The 21,877-nt window shown below is 47.9% G+C and overlaps 1 protein-coding gene across 1 annotated transcript in view; it reads left to right on the top strand.

Moving 5' to 3' along the window:
* Positions 1-540: 540 nt before the first annotated feature.
* SORL1 (sortilin related receptor 1) overlaps positions 541-21,877 on the top strand; it is a 150,385-nt gene continuing 129,048 nt past the window's right edge. Inside the window, exons 1-2 of the mRNA XM_080930526.1 lie at positions 541-840; positions 17,163-17,279. Of these exons, the coding sequence (XP_080786652.1) occupies positions 556-840; positions 17,163-17,279 (402 nt within the window). The 5' untranslated portion in view covers positions 541-555. The remainder of the gene's footprint in view (positions 841-17,162; positions 17,280-21,877) is intronic.

Here is a 21,877-nt window from a genome sequence, read left to right as displayed (position 1 = left end):
CATCGTGACTTTTGTTGTTGGTGTGCTAAGGGCTAATTCTGTGGTTTGCTTTCCACTGGAAGTGGACATGAGGCCAAGGCCCAGGAAGGTGGTCGAGAGGCTGCACAAGGTGCAGTGGTTGATGGAGGTTTGGGGCAACCAGGGTACCCCAGGAGCCCGGGAAGTAGCTAACTCAACCCATGGAAATAGAGCACGGCGCCCACGCAACTCTTTACTGCAGCACGGAGGTGCGAGCAGGGGACCACGGTGCCCTCAGGCGGGCGCTCCCTGCCTTGACTTCCCCATCCCAGGGGGCGGGGCCGCAGTCCGGGCGAGCGGAGAAAGTGCGCGAAGGGGACGCGTTGCGAGCACACACGTGACGGCGCGGCGCCGAGCGAGCGGGACCCGGCGGCGGCGGCGGCGGTGGCTGCGGTGGCGGGCGCAGCGGAGCGGCCCGGACGGCTTGGAGCCCCGGGAGCGGCGCGCGCGGCCCCGGCCCTGGCCCCGCGCTGTCCCGGCGCGCGCTGCACATTCTCTCCTGGCGGCGGCGCCACCTGCGGGAGCGTTCGCCCGAACATGGCGACACGGAGCAGCAGGAGGGAGTCGAGACTCCCTTTCCTATTCGCCCTGGTCGCGTTGCTGCCCCCCGGGGCTCTCGGCGGGGACTGGACGCAGAGATTGCACGGTGGCCGAGCGCCCTTGCCCCAGGACCGGGGCTTCTACGTGGTGCAGGGCGACCCGCGCGAGCTGCGGCTAGAAACGCACGGGGATGCCCGGGGGGCGAGCCCGGCGGCCAGGAAGCCACTCAGGACCCGGCGGAGCGCTGCTCTGCAGCCCCAGCCTATCCAGGTGTATGGGCAGGTGAGCACTTCTGCAAGCCACCTCCTTCCAGCCCCTTTCTCTCCCAGCACTTCCTCACCCCCGCACCCATCCTTTGCAGTCGCTTCCCAGGTGCTGGCACCGCTTGGGGACTTCCCCGTTGGCACGTTTGTTTCATTTCTTTTTCTTCTCCTTTCCCCACCGTACATCACATGAGTACAGCCGTCAGCACTCTGGTCGCATAGGTCCTTTCCTTCTTCCTGTCGATTTTAGCAAATATATTCCAGGTAACTCGAAGGGTGCAGCGCCTCTCTTCCCTAGCCAGTATGCCGACAGACCAATGTAGTTTCTGGCAGGTTTTAGAGGGGTACAGCGTAATTTTAAGGTCTGGATAAAAACGAGCATACCCCCCACCCCACCCCCACCCCAACCCCGTACCATCCTTTGGCAGCTGGGGCAAGAACCCTGCGGTTGTAAAGCGCTTAAACGGAATTGCAGAGGATGGCTTTCCACGGATATCCTCGTGAACCCCTATAAAGGTGGGCAACTCTCAGAGCGCCACCACTGCCCCTTGTGTCTCCAGGAGATGTATGTGTGCATGTGAACTCGTGGATATCTGTGTGTAAGGCTGGATTATTTTCATTGGGAGTATGGCATACCATCCCACCCCCCTTTCCTTCCCACCCCTTCAGGGTGATGGCTTTATTTTAGATAGAAACTATCTCTTATGACACTCAGGCCTTGAGAGTCCTGCAAGATATTCGCTGGGCTTAATATTCGTTAAAGGATTTATTTCTATCCTGGCAATGGGTTTATTAGGTCACAAGCAACATACATTTCACACATGGCTCCCGCTGACTGCTAGGGATGCCAAGCCGAGTTTGTCCCTTAGTATCGGCGATGGTGGAATTAATTTGCCCTGTGTTATTGTCTACTCAGAAACTCCCTTGTCCTTCAGTTAAGATTGACATCAGCAAAACTAGAAGGTCGGTGGGAGAGAAAAGGTGGGCCCAATGGAGGCGACCAACACAATCCCAGGGTGACTATTGCTTTCTAAAGTACAAATTAAGCGATTAGTCTGGGTTCTGCCTGTCTTCACCAATTTTGGCTATGGCGAAGTCTTTCTTCAGGCCATGTACAGAGTTAAACCGTCAACTCCTGAAGCCAGCAAGCACTGCATGAAACATGCCACCCTATTGTGTCATATTCCGAGCGGAGAAATCGGAGCGGTGAGAGGTGCAGTGACTAGTCCAAGGTCACACAGGGAAGGGCTGTAAGTGCTGTAGTTTCTCACCTGCAGGGTCTCACCTTTGGGCTGGGGGGGGGGGGGGTTTCATCTTGTCTCTGCTCAGTGCTTCCTAAACATCTCCATTCCGAAATAAAATGTTCGTGGTTATGAAGACAGAGGATGGTGGTCTGTGGGTGGGAGTAGCTGACATCTGTCCGCTACCGGACCACCTGCTTCTGGGCAGGAGTGTATACCAGATGACCTGAAACTGCTTGATGGTGTATGTGTGTGCTTATGCTTTTGTGCATGTGTGTGGGCGTGTGCACACCAGTGTGTGCGTGCCTGTGTGTGTGTGCGCGCGCGCGCGCGCGCGTGCGCGAGCAGGGCTCAGACTACTGAAGTCCACCTGCCCCATTCTTGGGCCCAGATCCTTGTGGCCCCCTCTTTACCCCCATCTGAAACTTTCTTTTTGTAATTTGGAAGTCAGGGAGATTGTTCTTGGCAAGCATGGCAGCTTGGAACTGCTGAGGATGGGTCTCCCCAGCCTGCTGAGGTCTGCTGGGTGTGGGAGGAGTGAGGGGACAATGACCCTGGATGCTCAGGTCCCCTGCAGCCTAGTTTTGGTGGAAAGAGACACCTTCTACACTACTCATGCAGGTACTGTTTATTTTCTCTTCCCTTTCGGTTTGCTGTGTGAAACTCTCCCAGGGATTTAGAGCAAGCTAGAGATGAACTCTGTTCTTGTTGGGAGCCACTCCAAACACCACCAGCACCCCCTCCCGAGCTTCGCTTTCATGTCCCCAGGCCAGCCAGACTGGTTCCATTGAAGGATGCAGATCCAGCCAACAGTTGAACTCAGAATGAGGAATTCCCACAGAACAGTGAGGATCCCTCCTGTGCCCTTGCTCTCTAGAGCTGCCTTCCTGCACCCTCAGCCCCTGTTGCTGCAGGCTAATGAAAAATAGCATTAACCTTCATTGTTGAGTGGACTCAGACAGGAGGAAGAACTTTATGGTTTGGCATTTTGACCACAAGCTCTAACCTGGTGCAGGCCCTTCAGATGACAGGCTCAGGAAGCAGTGGCTGATGGTGTGGGGCTCGTCTCTGGGTCTCTGGAGTAATGCATGTCTATTTGGAATCACCTCTGTAGCAAAGGCAGCCACGTGCCTCTGTTTTTTTTGGGATGTACCCAGGTCGGAATAGTGCTTCCACCACCCCCAAATGCAACTGTGTTATTAATCTGTAGGCTCGATTGAACTCTTGCTCTGCACTAAGTTATACACATTCCGTTTGACTTTTAAACCCGAATAATGGCAGTTAACAGTTGTCTCAAGGGGATGTGTTTCTCAAAACAAACAAACCAACAAACAAGCCAATAAGAAAACAGTTGTAGGGGGTGAGAGAGATCACTGTAGACGAACAGCTGGTAACAGCAGACTTGTGCACACTCAGGCAGCCCCTACCCCACACTGGCAGGCTTACATGGCTAAGTGTGGCTCTGGACACAGTGGTAGCTGGGGACAGGGAGATTTAGGTGCTCTGCAGTTTCTTGTCCTTGGGCCTTGGTGAGAGGAAGGGAGTAGGGGGACACTTGTCAGGGATGGAAGTGGAAGCCAGGGAGGCGGTGGGAAGATCATTAGCTTCAGGAGAGGACAGAAGGAAGACTTTGCCAGGAAAAATTTGGCCAAGAAAGGAGCCTGTGTTGGCATGTCACATTGGAGTGTCTCTTCTTTTACCCTCCTCACTTCATGGGGTAAGGATTTTGTTACTTCGACAATATTCCTTCTTAGGATTTTTCTTCTTAGGAAGATTTTCTAATATGGGGAGACTGGTTCTGACATGGTCACCCAGAAACACATTTGTAATAGTAGAGACCAACAGATCACATATTAGGGCTTTTGTATACAAGTTCAAATTTTACAAGGAAGGCCTGTTCTTTAAAAGGTCAAATTAAAGATGGAGGAAGCAATGGCTTTTAAATAGATTTTTAATTATTATTGACAATAGTCATTAATGAATTTATTGATAATAATTATTCATATTAGTGATTTAATAATACTTAAATATATCTAATTAATTTGTACATTGAATTGTTTAGCCCAGGCTAGCCTCTAACTGGTGCTCCTACTGTCTCTGGGGTGAAAGAAGTGTGTGGCCAAGCCCAGTTTAGTCCATAGCTCTTGCCACACTGACATCTTGCCTGCTCTTTGCAATCACTCTTGCTTTGTGCTCTTCCTCAAAGGTCTTCCTCAACTCCTCTCTTTGCTGAGAGACCCCCCCTTTCTGTTCTCCAGTCCCCCCAGGCCTCTAATATTCCTAGCTCTGTGGGAACAGCTCTATGCCTAGTTCCACCCCTTACCACCCTGGGTTATAATTAATGCCTCCCTGTGTGCTCCTTGGGGGTCTGGGTTTGCTCCTTTCCTGTGCTGCACTGTATGGGAGGCCCTTGATAACCACCTGTGGACCAGTTTTCTACCTGGAATAGAGGTGTAGAAAGTAGGGAGCACACTAATTTATAAGCAGCAGCAAGGGGAGCCCACGAACTGACAAAACGCTTTGGCTCACTCCATTGTGCTGAAGCAAGTGGGATGGCCCTTTAGGAGTGTAGCCCTGGTTTTCCTGTGCTATCTGGGAGGTAATTCGAATAAAGACCTAAGATTCTATTTTTACAGCGTTCTCCCTTTTAGGGCTCTCATATTGGTTTTTGCAATTTTTTTTTAATTTTTATTTTTTGTGGTGATGGGGAGTTGGGGGATCCTTTGGAATGAGGCACAAAGCCTAACAGGATTTTCAGGTTTATTTTGCTTGCAACAAGCTTTTTGTTCATAATTCTTGCATTTCAGAGGACGGAGAGGATATAGTGTCCTGGTTTGAGACTAAAAACAAAGTGTCCATTACAGCACAAGGGCCTTGGACAAAAGGCCTCCTTTGGGGAAAGAACACTGTTTGGCTTTAGATCACTCGTGTTGATTCTTACTCGATATACTTGCTTGGGAAAGCATTGATTGGTTGAGTCTGAAGTTAGGGTGCTTGACTTGTGGGCTGAGAAGGCAGCATGTTGGCTGTGCCAAGCTGAGTCCTGCATAGGTGAAGACCTGGCTGGCCTCTTGGGTTGGGGAGGGATGTGACCTTGAAATGCCTCTCTTGGGTGCACCTGAATCCCTGCTGTTGAGTTCTGGGCTGTGTCTGACACTGGGTCATTGGTAGATTAGAGCCCGGAACAGTAGAGGCTTTGAGGTGGAAAGGATGGAGCAAAGGAGCCCAAGGGATGGGAGGAGAACTTACCCACTGAGCTACCTTCAGCAGATAATGCCTGCTAACAAAGCCATCGATATGAAGGAATGTGTGGAGACAGGTGAATCTTTTTGAGGTCCCATGTATCACAGGCCCCTTCTCAGTTGGTAAGGCTTGTTGCCACGTGTTTGTTACAAGCTCCTAACAGACATATAACATGAAGGCGCACACAACTAAGATATCAGCTGCCTTTTGTTACCTGTAGCCCCCTTGGTGTCCTGAATAATGAGGTTAATTTAAACTCTAAATATATATGTGGGGTGGTGACCATGGGTAGTCAGGATGTCACCTGAAGTGTTACATATAAAATAGATGATTACTCCTTTTTCAGGCCAGGTGTGAGAGCGACCTCCCCCTTTTCTCCCCTGGGCCAGAAGGGCACCACTGCAGAGCCTCCTCTGAGCTTGCAGAGGATGCAACAGCCTCTAGACGAGGGGAACCCCACTTTGTGAGGACATCAGAATACAGGGGGCCCGTTACAAACCTTAGCTTTGTGTTCCTTTTGACACTCTTACCATCATATTATGTAAAATGAAGTCATTGCTTTGCTTAGTAAATTGCTTTGAGACCTGGATCCACAAGGCAGCGCCTAACAGCACTGCATATTCCGAAGCAAAGAGCAGCTGCTGTGGGAGCCTTGCTCTGCCGACTGGAGTCTTCTTCCCTAGAGCTCGCAGACATGTTTGTGGTGTCCCTCTTATTCCAGACAGCCATAGAGCAAGCCAGCCCTGTCCGGTCCACTGTAGAGAGATGCAGGGGTCGTCTAACATTCTGAAAAGCACGAAATAGCCAAACTAATTTTATTTGATTTTTGCATATTTACTTAGTTTCCCTTTTAAAGCACCAGTTTACCTTCTTAATTAAAATTTGCTCAGGTGATTATGAAATGAGTCTGCATTCTTTGTGTTACCGATAGGGGAAATGGTCCCATAAATGTATTCCAGGAAAGCCAGTGTAACACTTACAATATTTGACAATTACGGATAATCGATGGTTGGCTGCACAGAGCTGTTTTCAACCTGGGGTGTTATGCAGACCTTTCTTTTCTGTTTCCCCCCAGGGTTAGAGTTATATGATGGGAAGGAAAGTTCCATCTCCTTTGGTGTGAACATTTGGGGATTGGTATTTCTTTGGAAATTGTCTGGAATTCCAGGGAGGAGGTGTTAATGAGAACACAGCCTTCCTGTGCATTCTCCAGGTAGGCCAGGAGCAGCCGGCAGATGGTCTATTCAGTCCAGCCACGTACATGCAAAAAATCAATTTCTCCCAGTTTAAAATGAGTCACAGTTAATTTCGACCTAATTTATTGGTTTATCGACTTGCGAACCTCAGGCCTTCGAAGAAGTGGCCTGGGTGGCCCTTTAGCAACAAAGCAGCTGATGATGCCAAAAAGCTGGAAAACCAGGGTGGGCTGCTGCTTGGGGTCAAGACATGGGGTGTGTCCCATGTTACTGGGAGATGCTGGGAGTTCAAATTGGAAGACAGCGATGCTCTGTGCCTAGTAGAGTGGGTTTTATGAGCGTGGGACTTGGTAACAGTCCTAACTACAATTGTGAAATAAAGAGTAATTACAAAATTCAAGTGTCCACTGGTAATTTTGTGTGTGTGTGTGTATATGTGTGTGTGTGTATGTATGTGTGTGTGTGTGAGTGTGTTTTTGAGGATTGAACCCAGTGCCTGATGCATGTTAAACACATGCTTTGATAAGAGATATACCCTCAGCAACTATTAAATCAAATGGTGACTCCAAACCCCATCACTACCGTTAGCAGAGAGCTATCTGCTATCTGAGCCTGTGTTCTGGCCTTGAAACCGGTCTTCTTACAGAGTAAGAGTTTCAGTGGTGCTGAACATCTGTGTGCTCAGCATGTCTGCTAGGCATATGTGGCCACTGAACACTTGAACTATGGGTAGTGTGACTGAAGAGCTGAATTTCTTTTCACATAGCATTAATGAGTTTAAAGCTGAATGCCCATACAGAGGCCCAGGCTATTGCTGTCCTACCTGCCTGCAGACCTCTGTTAAGTGGAAGGGGTCCTAGATGTTTGAGCTGTAGGCATCTTCTGTTTCACCCAAGACAGAGGCTAATCACAGGCAGGGGAAGTTAAAACAAGAGTTGAGTGCTTTGAACAAACCCTAGGTCCTGGAGGCTGCTGATGGCCAAGTTGCAGTGGCTAGGGCAGGCTGCATGGGCCACTGAGAAGACAAGTGGAAACTCTTCATTTGGAGGGTTTGCTTCTGCACAGTTGCCCCTTCCTTTAGACCCTTGGAAGGCTGGCCCTTCAGACAAACTCTTTAAACCTGTGTGTCTCTTCTCTTGTACTGTGCTCGTGCAAACAGCCCAGGGCTACCCCAGCTGTGCAGAGGTGTGCAGATCTTTCGGGTCCTACTAGCAGGGAGATGTTAGCAGTGAGACAGCCTCTTTGTCCCTGTTCCTCACTTCCTGTGCTCTTCCTGACTTAGCCCAGTGGATCTGGGTCTGCCTTTCATCCCTTGGACCCTGCAGGCTGGCACAAAGACAAACAATGGAGGTGTGTGGTCTTCATCACTGTATTGAAATCCCCCTCCTTCCTCGCTGGCCCTTTAACTTAGCATGCCATTGCTGTTGCTGCCGCTGCAGGCTCTTGGCTTGGAAAATCGGGACCCTTCAGGATGATTTATCTCCAGGCCCCTGAATTAGATTAAAAACACAGCTACGAATTCTCAGAAAGGCAGGCTGATGTGATTATATCCCAAATCTGAGCGGCAGACAAGGGCAATAAAAAGACGTAGGGTATCAAACGCGTTTTGTGTCATGTAGAGACCAATGTACAATGTTACCCTTCCCTTAAAAAGAAAAGAAAAAGAAAAAAAAAAAAACAAAACACCTGAAGAGGATGACAAGGCCTTTATTTATTTTGAAAGAAGACTTATATGTGGTGTGGACAGCTTGCCCCTTACTGCTGACCGAAGGGAGACCTGGGGAAGTGGCTAGAGTAATTTTTTTATGTGGACTAAGTGGCTAAGAGCTAGTGAGGGTTGTAGGGCTCTAAACATGCTTCATCTTTCATCCCCCTTTGTAAGCTGAGGGATGATGTCCTGCTAAAACACACACACACACACACACACACACACACGGAACCACATACATGCAAGTGCACATACATGCCACACACATATGAAAAAAACACACAAAACACACAGACATGTACACACACAATTATACATACAACACACACACATGAGAACACCCGTGTCCACATGCACACATATGTATATGCACACATACATAAAACACACAAAACACACATAAAATTTCACAGTACAGCACACACACACACACACACACACACACACACACACACACACACACACACACTTCAGGAGCCACTTGGGAAAGAAACTGGCTCATAGTCTGTTATCCTGGATGCTTGTTGGACCTGAACCCCATGGAACCTTGTTTGTCTGTTAACTAAGATGTTCATGGCTGACAGCTGAAGTTGTCAATCCTGAGACTTAGGAAGGTCAAAACTGGCCTCCTGGGTCCAGGTCCAAGATCTTAGAAGAAGGGACCCTTAATTCCAGGTAGTGGGGACAGAGCAGAGCTGGGTAAGCTATCTGGAAGCTAAGGCTGTTTGAAGGAATTTGAATATTTGAGACCTGTGCCCAATTAATTGAGTAACGTGACACCATACCTAAAATCTCCCTCATCTGTGTTCCTTGGAAGTCCCATAGTGAGTAGTTATAAAAATATATCTTGCAGTTTACTGTGCACGGGGGTTTGCTGGAGTTGGTAAGGCATGCTGGGGCAGAGATGGCAGGGTTACTGCAGAGACCAAGCTGGAGGAGAAGCCTTAGGTGTGCTTGGGTTGGGGAGAGGCTGTTAAAACAGCTAGGCAAGGAGCAGAGAGGTGTGGCCAGCTCCTGTCACCAGACTGAGCCTCTGGGAGTTCTCATGCCAAATTCTGTGACTGAGAACTTGGCCTTCCTTGGTTTTGGGGGTCTGAGCTGCAATGTGCCCTCTGGATTACAAGATACTCTCTTGTGTGTGTTTCCCACTCAGTGTGGAAAAGCAGCTGGCAATGAGGTCTCGGGGTCTTCTGCTCTGGAATGACAGGTTCAAGTGCCGTCTGTGTCTTTTCGGTGAGAACCTTGTTAGGGAGTAGTGTCACCCCTGTGGTGACAACTTGGGACCTGGACTTTGGACTTCCCCAGCTTTCTGAGCCTTGTTGTCAAGCATGGGCAAGTTGTGAATGGCCACTAGTCCAAAAGTCAGTGTAGTATGTGTTGTCTTACCATGTGACATTCGGCATGTCTTGCTCTTAGTTTCCAGGCGCGGTGATGCCAGTGTTAAGTTTTTATGTGGAGCCATGCTATAAAGAATGGCTAGATTGGGCAGAAAGTCACTGGGACGAGAAAATAAATGACACTTTTAGATGTGTAGGTTTATGAAGCGCATCTGCGGTTTTTATCTTGTTTGCTTCTTGCAGCAGTCCTGTGTGAACTTGGGAAGAGTTACTGTTCTTCTCCATTCCCAGATGAATATCCTATAGCTCAGAAAGAGAAGCGACTTTCCCCAGGTTAGACAGCCAGTGAATTGTGGAGACCAAGACTCAAACTGAGCTTCTGATTTGTTTCCAGTTTATGTGACACCATTGTCTCTTATACATAATACGTAGGGGGTCCTTCTGAGCTGAGAGTCACAGCTGCTTTCTAGTTCTCCTCCCTCCACCCCTCAGTCCCTCTGTTCCTTCCTTCCTCCCTCCCCCTTCTCTCTTTTCCCTCCCCTTGCTCTTTTCCCCTCTTTCCCTCCCCTTGCCCTTCTTTTCCTCTCCCTTTCTCCCTCCCTCTCTTTCTCTCCCTCCTCCCTCCCATCCATCCTCCCACCCTCCTTCCCTCCACACCCTCCTTCCCTCTTTCCCTCTTTCCCTCTCTCCCTCCCCCTCCCTTCCCCAAACCCTATAGTTCTCATATAATCCCCTCTTCTCCTAGGCTGTTCTGGCTGCACTGGTGTTTTAACTTTCCAGAAGATGGTGGATTTTAGGGCTCTTTCGATCCCTGAGCCTTATCCCTTATTCTTTCCTAGGTTTGTGTGCCTCTCATTCTGTCCTGGCCTTTCATCCCTAACTGCTCCCTCCCCATCTCTGGTTTTATTAACTCTTCCAGGAAGCCTCATTGTCCTCTCCATGTGAAGTCAAGGCCTCTGTTTGACAACTGGAGTTTAAGCACTCATTAAATTCCTTACTTGGTGCTTCTTTCTCTACTAATTTGAGAGAAGTGAGGCAAGACAGAGAAATCTGGTGCTTTCCGAACACCTAGTACAGCATCTGGGTTACAGTAAATGCTCAATAAACATTTATTGAATGAGCAAAGTAAGCAGCTATTTATAGCAAAGCTGTGGGAGCCAAATAAGAGAGTTTGGGGAAAGTGGGTGGTCTGGAATCCCCCTGAGAGCAGTAGAAATGCCTTTGAGGAAAGTTGAAGCAGGGGAATTGATAGTTCAAGGTCAGCCTGAACTGCTTTGTAAGTCTCAGGGCAGCTTGGGTTACAGAGGTAGATGCTTACCTCTAAAGGAGTAAGTGCATAGCTTTGGGTTCTATTGGGAAATCCTCACAGGAGACATTGAACCATGGCTTTGGTTGTATATTTTGGGGATGTTTCCTGTGTTTGTATGTCACATCTAAAGGCAGTATGGAATGCTCCCTGTAAACCTCAGAGCAGAGTCTCTCCAGCCAGCAGTTGCTGGATGTTCTCTGAGCTTCCTTCTGGCTCCAATATTTCCTCTAGTGTCGTAGCCACAAGTGAAGGAAGGGACAGCTTTTTCCTCTCTGGGTTCATTTTCCTCTGGAGCGCTCCTGGAACAAGACATACCACTGTCTGGTGACAGTGATCACCTGGAGGGTGTGGTGTGTGGCAATGAATGACAGGTAGGGATGATCCTGCAAGTTAGTAAGAATGTGGTTATTGTCCTGGCGTGGTAGGAGGAAACACTTTCTTCCTGTTTCTCTTTCCCGTCTGTCTATGGCAACCTTCTCGGTCTAGTGAAGGTGGCAATGAAATGTCAGGTATTAGTTCAAGGTCATGCTTTTGCTGCCTCATCTATAAAAAATGTACCGCATGACTTTGTCAGCTAAGTGGTTAGCAAGTTCTGTGGGTACAGGCCACATCTTGAGCCAGCTCCGAGGTCAGGTGAGTGTGCCGACCCCACAGACAGGGCTGTCTTCAGGGATCACTCAGACGCTGGATTTCAGTTCTCCTGAGGTAGGAAGTCCAGGGAGTGTAATGAGCTTTCTAAATATAGTGGAGACTTGGTCTGGAAAGGGGACACTGGAAGCTGATTTGCATACCTCACATTTAGGTCGCCTGGTTGGAAAAAAACCTTGTTGTTGGACATGGGCAGTCCATCTTTGGTTTCCGAGGGCCCTGTGCTATCAAGTACTTGGGTCAGTTGGGGGGAGGGGAGACTCAGGGAGTACTGACTCAGTCCTCAGAGTTGAAGGATAAAGGTGTTGGTTTCATATCACTGTTCAGTTAAAACAACAATAACCCCCCACTCCCACCTCTACCCCACCCCCACCACTTTGTTATATTCCATGGCCAGTGAGGCAGAGAACGGAAGCAGGCCGTCTTGTTTGTAACACCTCAAGATGTGTTCTAGAAAGAAGCATGTAGGAGGTATGATGCTGTTGAGCTGGGGGTGTCTAGGACCCGCTCAGCTTTGTGTTTGGCCAATGTGAAGGAGGTAATGGCAGAAGAAATGAATGGAGCGAGGTGGGGCCCATTCCACGAAGGGGCTCCATCTTCCAGAGTAAGCATCCGAGACCATACAGAGTTTGGTGGCTTTCTTGACAATCCCTCATCCCGCCTTCAGGCCTGCAACCCTAATTTCTCCCAGAAGCCCTTGGTATGCTCTCAGAGGTAAGATATGAGTAAAGAGCCTACTGGGGGTCTGGCATCTAGCAGACCTCAGTGCACACTTCACGGGGATGTGGTACACTCCCTTTGCAAACCTAGTGATTCATTTCCTCCCTTCAATTTTTAACAACTCAGAGCCCAAGGAGTAGACAACAGAAGATTCTCCTCTGCCCTGTCCCCCCTCTGAATAATAAGAATGGAATCTTCATATCCCTAAGATACCTCCTCATATCCCTTGGATCCTTAGGTCATACTGAGGTACTGAGAGATGGCCAGAAGGGATGGTGATATTAAAGACTCTGAGCTATGTCAAGGAGTGGGTGACTGCTGAGAGCCTGCAGTGGCTGATGGTCTGGGAGCCTGTGACTGTCACTTCAGCTGGGGACAGCAAGGTTGATGTGGATGCTGTGCTCTGGCAGACGCTGTTTACAGCACTTTGAAGTATTGCTTTGGCCAGAGACCCTGTCCCCAGCCGGCCTCCATTATGACTCATTTGACTCATATTTTGGTAGCATCAGGGCTCACTGTGAGCTGAAAGGAAATAAGTACTTCTTACAAGTAGGAGCTCCCAGGTATTGGATCTGCACTTGAGGAGCTTTTTACCTGAGGTGGAATTTACATAACAGACATTGAAAATCCAGTGGCATTCGGTACATCCATGCATTGTGCGTCTGTCATCTCTGTCCGGGTTCATGACGCTCTCCACATCCCAAGGAAAATTAGATATTCCCTCCTCTCCTCTTCCCCAAGCTTCCTGGCAGCCACTCATCTGCTTTTTGTCCTTGTAGATTTTCCTGCCCAGGATATTTTATATAAACTGAGTCATGCAGCATGTGACCTTTTGTGCCTGGCACATTGTATTAAAGCAATGAATTAGCATTGCATAGAGTCTTCATGAACAACCATGCCAAATTCCAAAAGACAGCCTCCCCATCAAAGACTGCTGGTTTCTCTTCAACCCACCAACACAGTGTTTTCTTTGCTTCTCGCTACCTGGAAGGCCAGATTCATCATAGTCCAAATGAGTTATAGACTTCTCTGTGGTTTCCAAATGGTCATTCGTGGGTTACCTTCCTAGGTCTTCTAAATAAGTACCTATGGATGGAACCTACAGGGTTTCTGATCTTGGGTAGTGGCTCTCTAGGTCTCTATTTTTTAACTAGGTGAATCCTGGGATACTGGTCCAGGGCCACATGGCTTCTAGGGTTTTGGTTATGGACCAGGTGACCTCTGGGTTTGATACTAGAGTAAGTATCAAGCTTCTGGAGGTCTGATCCTGAATGAATTACCTCCAGGGCTTTCAACCTTGACCAGGTGGCCTCTTGGGGTTCTCTTAAATCCTTGCCTATGAGCCTAGCAGAGGTGTGACAGGCCTACAGATTTAGTTTGTCATCTAAGATGGAGTTTTACTCGGAGAGATCCCTGTAGCATGCAATCATATCTCCACCCCCTCCTCCCAGCAGAGGCAGTCAGCTCCTCCCTGTTGCCTTTACGGCCCCAATTAATCGTGCCTCATTTATCAGCTCCAGCTATGCCCTGTGAGCCAGAGACGAGAGAAGGAAGGTTGTTCACACCCTGGGGTTATGGTTATGACTGACTACACATCAAGGTTATGTTCCTGGAAAAGTCACACTCCCACCTTCTCCCACCCACTGGCAGGCTGGTGTCTCCTAGATCAGCCTGTGGAACTAAATGGGAGAGGCTGGTGGAACCAGTCTGCCAAGCCCGCAGCTGCTATAGAGGGCAGGTGACCAGGAGGGCTGGCAACGGAGTCTGGCAAAGGACCCAAGCACACCAGAAATCACCAAGGGGATCCAGCCACAGGAATCTGTGGGTTCTCAGTGTTGTGGGCTGCCCTGGAGGGGGGGCGGAGCTGTTGGCTTCTTGGTCACAGTCCTCTGGGGACTGCATCCTGCCTTTCTCTGTAGTGTGGCTATGGACAGGAGGAAAAGAGAGTGTGTGTCATGACCTTAATAAAATTTATGGCTTGCCTGCCTTCCTCTCCTGGCTGCCTTGCTTGTCCTTGGGGGTGCATCGATTCCTGCAACTGATTTGGGTCCTGTGCTTTGGGGAAGGGGGATGGGCAGCCTTGAAGAGTAGTGGTGACTCACCAGGGACTTATTCTCATGACTGCGTATGTTCGACATCTTTGCCAAGACAAGGAACTGAACTGTTTGTGTGAGTGCCTGGTGACCCTTGGACAAGCCTTTGCTTGCCAGGGAGCCATCCCTTTCCCTTAGCTGGGCTGCCCTTTCCCAGTCTGCTCTTAGGAATAAAGGGGACGTCAGACAGAAAGGATTTAAAAAGACACTGCTCTACCAAGCTTACCACTCAGAGGCTCTCTTTCTAAGAACACCCTGGAATATTCTGATGCCTCCTTTTGTGCCCATTTCATCCCTCATCCCTTAGGGCCAGTGAACAAAACCTATGTCCTCTGCTACAAAGCCCCAGCAAGTGCTGTCAGACCTCTTCCCCACTCTGATCCTGTAACACTTTGTAACCTCTTCAAAGTGTCCTCTGATTGTTAACCTGCCAGAGGGAGGGCTTCCCCAGGTCTTTGAGGCCAGGTTTCATGATGGCTCTTTTCATCTTAGACCTCATGTGAACTTCTGGCCATTCTCCTAGGTTCCTAACCCCCCTTTCTGGGTGCCATTTACATAGGTGCCTCGTTTGTTCTTCTCTGGTTCCCAGGGTGCAGATGGCTTTGTAGGTGAGTGGATTTTAGCCTGAGTATCTGTGGCATCTGTGCTGGTGGGCTTCTGATCAGAATTTCCTGGAAGCCTAGGTTGGAAGGGAGGGGGAAGAGATGAGAAAGATACAGGAACGTTTGAGTTGCTGGGGGCGCAGGAGAGGGCATGGGGGAATCTCTTAGCTGGTCCTTTTTTTTTTTTTTTTTTTTAGTTAATTTATTTCTTGTTTTTAGTTTGCACATTTCTGTTGATGCTTGCCTGGACTTATCTACTGGGAATGAGAAGTACAGTTCAGAATGACATAGATTTTGATAAGTATATGTGTATATGTGTGTTTATGTATGTATGTATGCATGTATGTATGTATATCTCAAGTGTCTTTTTATTTGAAGCGGTCTCTCTTCAGGGGGTTTTAAACGTTTGGTTCTTGGATCAAATTGGATGCAGGTGCTTAAAAGGCAAAGCAGGGCCCTTACAGATTAGTTAGCTCCTTGGTGGAGCTGGCTGCCAAGTTTGTGGCCCAGGTGTTTTTCTTCTCCCTTGTGACATCTGAGAGCACCCCCATGGAGTAGGTGGAGGAGGAAGGGAAAGGAAGAGGGTGGAGCTGTGGGGAGGGGTGGGTTTTCTGCTAGGGCTCTGCAGCCGGAAGTGTGGGCTCACTCAGCTTGTACTTTTCCTTAGTCCTAGTGCTGGTGTTGGTGCGGGGCTCTCCTGGAGCTGAGCCCCTTAAGCTCCACCCCCAAGCCTGTGGGTTTGAGATGGCTCTGGAGGCTGGTAGACTAGGCTTATTTCAGACTACTCTGCAGGTTTGGAGAGGCCTTGTCCTGTTTCTCAGTGATGCACCTGGAGCTTGTCGGTGTCCCCATCAGTTGAGGGACATGTAGAGCTCAGGTGTTCTGGAGTGAGCCTTGGAGCTGACGTCTGTCCTTTCGTGGTGAACTACGCACATGCTTTCAGAGTGATGCAGCCACAGGCACAATGGGGAAAAGAAAAAAGGTCACAATGCTAGCTTTCCATGAGGTCAGAGTGAGCTGAAAGAATGAATGGTTCTTTAGTCCCCTTTTACCTTTCTGAGTTTTCACAGACACACCCTGAAAGCTCTGTCGTCAATATCTCTATCAGTTCTGATCAGTTCAAAGGGGGTGTTCCTGATCAGTGGCCCGCCTGTCCATCAATCAGGGATCCGATCTTTTTCTGCCCTGTTTCTCTGCTTGCATCTGGGTCATTAGGATCCAGAGTTGCCACCTGTGAATGGGGAACGAAAACAGGACTGCATGTTTATTTTTAATTGGCACACACGGGTTTGTGTTCCTGGGGTGCAGTGTAAAGCTGTTTCAGCATGTGTGTGTGTGTGTGTGTGTGTGTGTGTGTGTGTGTGTGTGTGTGTGTGATGGTCAGATAATCAGTACATCCAGGTAATGGTCAGGGAACTGAGAGACAGAGTCAGTTGTTTCTTTGCATTGAGAGGATTTAAAATCTCCAGTTTGAATCTGATTAACTGTTGTTGCCGAGGATGGCCATCCTACTGTGCTGTGGAACATCAGGTATTCCTTCAGATGGCTCAGTGACTGAAGGTGCTTGTGGCCAAGACAGTTAGCCTAAATTCAATTTCTGGAAGAACCCACATGGTTGAACGGGGAGGTCTTGACTCCAAGGAAGTTGTCCTGTTCCCTGACCTCCAAACATGCTCTATAGTATACTCATGAGCACGTGTGTGTGTGTGTGTGTGTGTGTGTGTGTGTGTGTGTGTGTGTGTGTATTCAAATATAGAATTTAAAAGATCAGTCATTCCTTTCATTCCCTTGCCCATTCTCAACCACCTAGCGCCCCTTTATCCCACTATTCCTAGCCTATGGGGAATTTCTTTTGAACAGTGTTTCCTTTACAGTTTTACAGGTGCACATCACACAAACAGAGTAAGTTCAGTGTAGCTGGGGACTGACGTCAGCAAAGATGAAACAAAGCAAAGGAGTCCTTTGGGTAGTGCTATCCCAGGAAGATTTTCTGTAGTCTGGTTAAATCCACAGGGTCACTGATTGCAGAAGGGGTTGGTGTTTCTTCTCGGGGTCGGAGAAGGTGCACATGGTAGAGTTTGCAGGGAAGTAAGAAGAGTCTCCCTGGGCCCCACACTTCACACCTCAGAGTGTGAGTGACAGAGGAGGACCAAGAGTCTCCATTTGGAGTGTGTGTGTGTGTGTGTGTGTGTGTGTGTGACTGTCACTCACCACGGGTCTTTATTTCCCTTTGGTCTCTTTCAGGTCAGTCTGAATGACTCCCACAATCAGATGGTGGTGCACTGGGCTGGAGAGAAAAGCAACGTGATTGTGGCATTAGCCCGAGACAGCCTGGCACTGGCCAGGCCCAAGAGCAGTGATGTGAGTATCTGTGTGGCTCTGGGGCCTCCTGGTATCATTGACCTGCCCCCTCCTATCATCTAGGTTGTCATGTTGGAAAAAATGGCGGGGAGTTAGGGGATGGATGGTATGAACTATACTACAGTGAAGAGATACGAAAAGTAATGAGTGCACCCCTTGTGAACACAGGGTGGAGGCATCCAAGGAGATGCGTACGGTGTAGGGTGGCTTTTGTGAAGTCACAGGTAGTCTGCCTTGATAGTTCCAAAACTCACAGGTGGTCTGAACTGATAGCTCCACAAAGAGCCAAAGAGCAGGACTCCAGGGCTGAACGACTTGGAGATGGTCCAGATCAAGTTAAACTTCTCTTTTTCTCTTATGCCAACAAGGTTGATGAGCTGTTGACAGTTTCTTTCTTCTTTGCTCATCATATACTATTCCTTTTTCTGCATGTAAATCTATGCTCTCTCTCTATATATATCTCCTATGTATCTGTCAATCATCTATCTTGTATCATCTATCTCTTCATTTTCTGTTTAACATCTATCATATCCATCTATCTTTCTATCTGTCCCTCCATCCATCCATCCATCCATCCATCCATCCATCCATCCATCCATCCATCATCTACCTATCATTTATCTATCTACCTACCTCTGTCTAATCTATCATCTGTCTGTCTGTCTGTCTATCTAACCTAATCATCTAATCTATCATCTGTCTGTCCATATATCTAACAACATCTCTATTTTGGTTAGACATGCAAAGGGGCTTAGGACACACATGAATTCACAACGGGTCATTCAGTGGGGGAGCAGCATCATGAAAATGGAGGTCCTATCATGGATTTGACTTAAAATCACCAGAAAGACCTGTTTTTCTGTGCCAAACACTGAAAGGTCACATCTGAGACCCTCTCAGTCTTAAGTGAACCAGGAGTGTTGACCACCCAAGTATCACTGGCCTGTTCAACTCAGCTCTCTCTTTGCGGAAATGTTTATGTGTTTTGAAGGGCTTATTGAAGCCATTATTATACAGTGGCCTATGAGAGAAGATTAAATGGAAAGGAAACTTAATGTCCAGAGTTAATAAATACAGACGGCAGAATGTTCCTCTGTCCATGTACAAACTGCATTAAGGAACTGGCTGCCGAGACCGAAAAGGAGATGTTCGAGATGTTCGGATGTGAAAAGTCAGTGCAAAAATAAACTGTGACTCAGAGGCCGAGTCGGTGGTGCTGGCAAGGGAACATCTGAACGTTTCTTAAAGAGGTCTGGAAGCATGGGTCAGAAAGGCCGCATCTGAAGGCACAGAGCTTGTGTGCAGGTAAGGACCTGCCTGAAGGGCAGAGGATGGCTGAGGTCAGGAGTATTCTGTACGTAAACAAGGCTGGGCCTGGATACTGGGATCCCAGATGGCTTGCTCTTAAGCAAAAGCCAAACCAAACCAAACCACCGCCATCAGGCATCATTAGCTGAGGATGGTCTCCTGCAAAGGTGATTTGTTTCCGCAATGAAGAACTGAAGCATGGGGGGGGGCACTTCATCCCAACTCTGCCCAGTTCTTCATTTTTGCTTTCTGATGATACATTTCAGAAAGTACTCATGTGCCACCGTAATAGGCAACAATACTAGCACTCAAGGGGCTGAGGCAAGGGGATTGTTAGTTCCAGCCTAAACTGGGCTACAGAGTGAGTTCCTGTCTCAAAAAACAAATAAGGTACCTCCCATCCCCCAAAACAAATAATCAACCAAGCACCAGCAGACACAAAGACTCAGCAGGCACAAATGACTCAGGTGCAATGTAATTGACCATAAATGCTATCTAGGGACCTTATCCACCAGAGATGCTGTGAACAATAAGACTCATTCTCCTTGTGGGTGGACCAGTGTGATGTTATGATTAGTTCCCTCCTGGAACCAATTGCAGAACTCCCATCCTTGCTAATGGAACAGAGAACCTCTGTAATCAGAATGCTTGGGCTGGAATCCTAGCTCTGCCATTTATAATTAGATAATTACATTATCCTTGTCTTCTTCTTCTTCTTCTTCTTCTTCTTCTTCTTCTTCTTCTTCTTCTTCTTCTTCTTCTTCTTCTTCTTCTTCTTCTTCTTCTTCTTCTTCTTCTTCTTCTTCTTCTTCTTCTTTACTATATTAAACTATTTGAGGCAGTCAGCTTATAAGGAGGAAAGTTTATTTTGACTGACAGCTTTAGATGTTCTGGTTCATGATTATTGATCCCATTGTATTCGGTTCTCTGGTTTGGATGCTGTGTATACAGCAGCCTAGTGCAATTTCAGTAACAGCAGACAGTGTTACTGAAATAGTTGCTTGGGCATACAAGGTTCTGGGTTCGATCCTCAGTATTGCAAAAACAAACAGCTCCCTGATTCCCAAACATTGGTGTCTTTGTTGGTTAGTTTTTTTCCTAAACTTGATACATGCTAGAGTCATTTGGCAAGAGGGAACCTCAACTGAGAGAAAAAAAAAATCACAGTCAGACTGGCCTCTGGGCTACTTTGTGGGGGCATTTTCTTGATTAATAATTGATGTAGGAGAGCCCAGGACACTGTGGGTAGAGCCACCTTAGGACAGGGTTCCTGGTTTGTATGAAAGGCATGCTCAGGGAGCCATGGGGAGCAAGCTAGTAAGCAGCATTCTTTCATGGCCTCCTTCCTCCAGGTTCTTGCTTTGAATTCCTGCTTTGGCTTGTCTGGATGTTGAGCTATAACCTATTGGCCAAACAGAGCTTTTCTTCCCTAAGGCGTTACTCTTGGCCAATGCTTTTTTATGACAGCATCAGAAAGCAAACTAGAACGGTGATCAAACAAGGTCTGTAGGTCATCCGCATGAGTGTTTTCTGGGAGCTGCTCAAAACTACAGTGCCAGGTACCACCCAGATTCCTTTTTTAATTTTAAAAATTTATGGCAATTTGTCTTTTCTTTCTTTTGCTTTTTTTCTTGGAGACTTGTTCTCACATTGTAGTACAGGCTGGCCTGGGACTTACTATGTAGTCCAGGTTAGCCCTGAACTCCTCCTTTTTTCTTACATTCCTCTCTCTCATTCTGGGATTATAGGTGTGAGTTGCTAGGCCAGGCCTAGACTTCACTCAGACAGGGTCTTGGCCAGTGTCTTTCCTGGGCATTTGTTATGCCCCCTAAGACTGTAGTGTTCCCTGGGCATTTGTTACACTCCCTAAGACTATAGTCCTGTTCTAAATGGCTTGGGACAGTGCCAGGGGAGGGGATGCCTTCTGACATTTCAGTTTCTCCTCCTCCCTTCCATTATCATTATATAATTTTGAACTACATGGAACGTCATTCACTTCAAAGGATCATCTTTATGAGTAAGGAAATGATCTACTTGGGACCTTGGGGCAGTTTAGTAACCCTCCAATGTTAGGATGTTAGGTTTTTTTTTTTTTTTTCTTTTCTTTTTTCTCTTTGAGGAACAGTGTCATATTGAGGTCAGAGATGAACTAATCAGTGGGGAAACCTGCATCTGAGAGAAAACCCTGTGCAGGCTTCAGACAGCAAGCTCAGTGGTCTGCCCAGGTTCATCTGGTAATGGCAGTGTAGTTGGCATCATGCTGCCCTGAGCCGAAGACAGTCCCAGATAGAATTTGGGGCACAGTACAGAAACTGAAAAGCCACCATCTCACTTAGCACTACCCCAACCCTCAGAGGCCTTTTGTGGGCCATCACTGTGGAGGGATAACTGTACCTCAGCCCTGAGAATGCTCTATGTCGGCCAAAGAGAAGGGAAGAAGTTACAAGGACAGGATAAAAATAGCTTGTTTGAATTGTTCAACCCAGACATGGCGAGGCAGGTTGATGAGTGTCTTGAGATAGGGTGGGTTCTTGTCAACTTCCTCTTAACCTCTATTAAGTGTAAGACTCAGGAGACAGCTCGGCTTGTTTGCAGGTGTCATGAGGCGGGCGTTTTACCACCACATGTGCCGTGACAGCCCTGTTGTTAAGAATCTCAGGACGTCTTTGTATTCTGCCTGCCTAGGTCTCTTCTCCCTTCTAGCTAGACTTTCTGGCTTTAGTATGGAGAAGGGGACCATCTCCATGAGAGTGACTTGCAGAGAGAAAAGACAAGCAGGCTTGGCATCTTAAGAGACTACCAGTGTGACCCTGGGCTAGTCCTTTGCAGCTGGGAAGCTTAGGTTTTATTATCTCAGAAGGAAACAGTAACAGCAGATCGGCTGTGTCTGTGAGCTATGTGGCCACGGTTCGGCCAGTTGTGAGCTGAAAATGGGAGGGCAGAAGGTTGTATCCATTCTGAACACCAACAGACTCCCCCCCTCCCTTGTCATTGTTAAAACAATGCAGTAAGAACAAGTACCCATTCATATATTATAAGATGTAATATTATCTGAGATATGGTAAGCTGTTTAGAGATGGTTTCAAGTATGTGGGAGAATCTGTGTAGGTTCTTTGCTATTTTCTCTCAGAGGCTCGTGTGTCACCGGATTTTAGTATCCATGGGGACTCTGGAACCAATCCACTGCAGATACTGAGAATCTTCTCCATGACTCACCAATTAATTCAGCTCACTTTGTTCATTGATTCTGCACATCCATTTACTCATTCTTTGGTTTATAATCACATTTG

This window comes from Micromys minutus (assembly GCF_963924665.1).
Source record: "Micromys minutus genome assembly, chromosome: 16".
Lineage (NCBI taxonomy): Eukaryota > Metazoa > Chordata > Mammalia > Rodentia > Muridae > Micromys > Micromys minutus.
The sequence above is the reverse complement of the archived record's forward strand: the minus strand, read 5'-3'. Positions and strand labels throughout refer to the sequence as shown.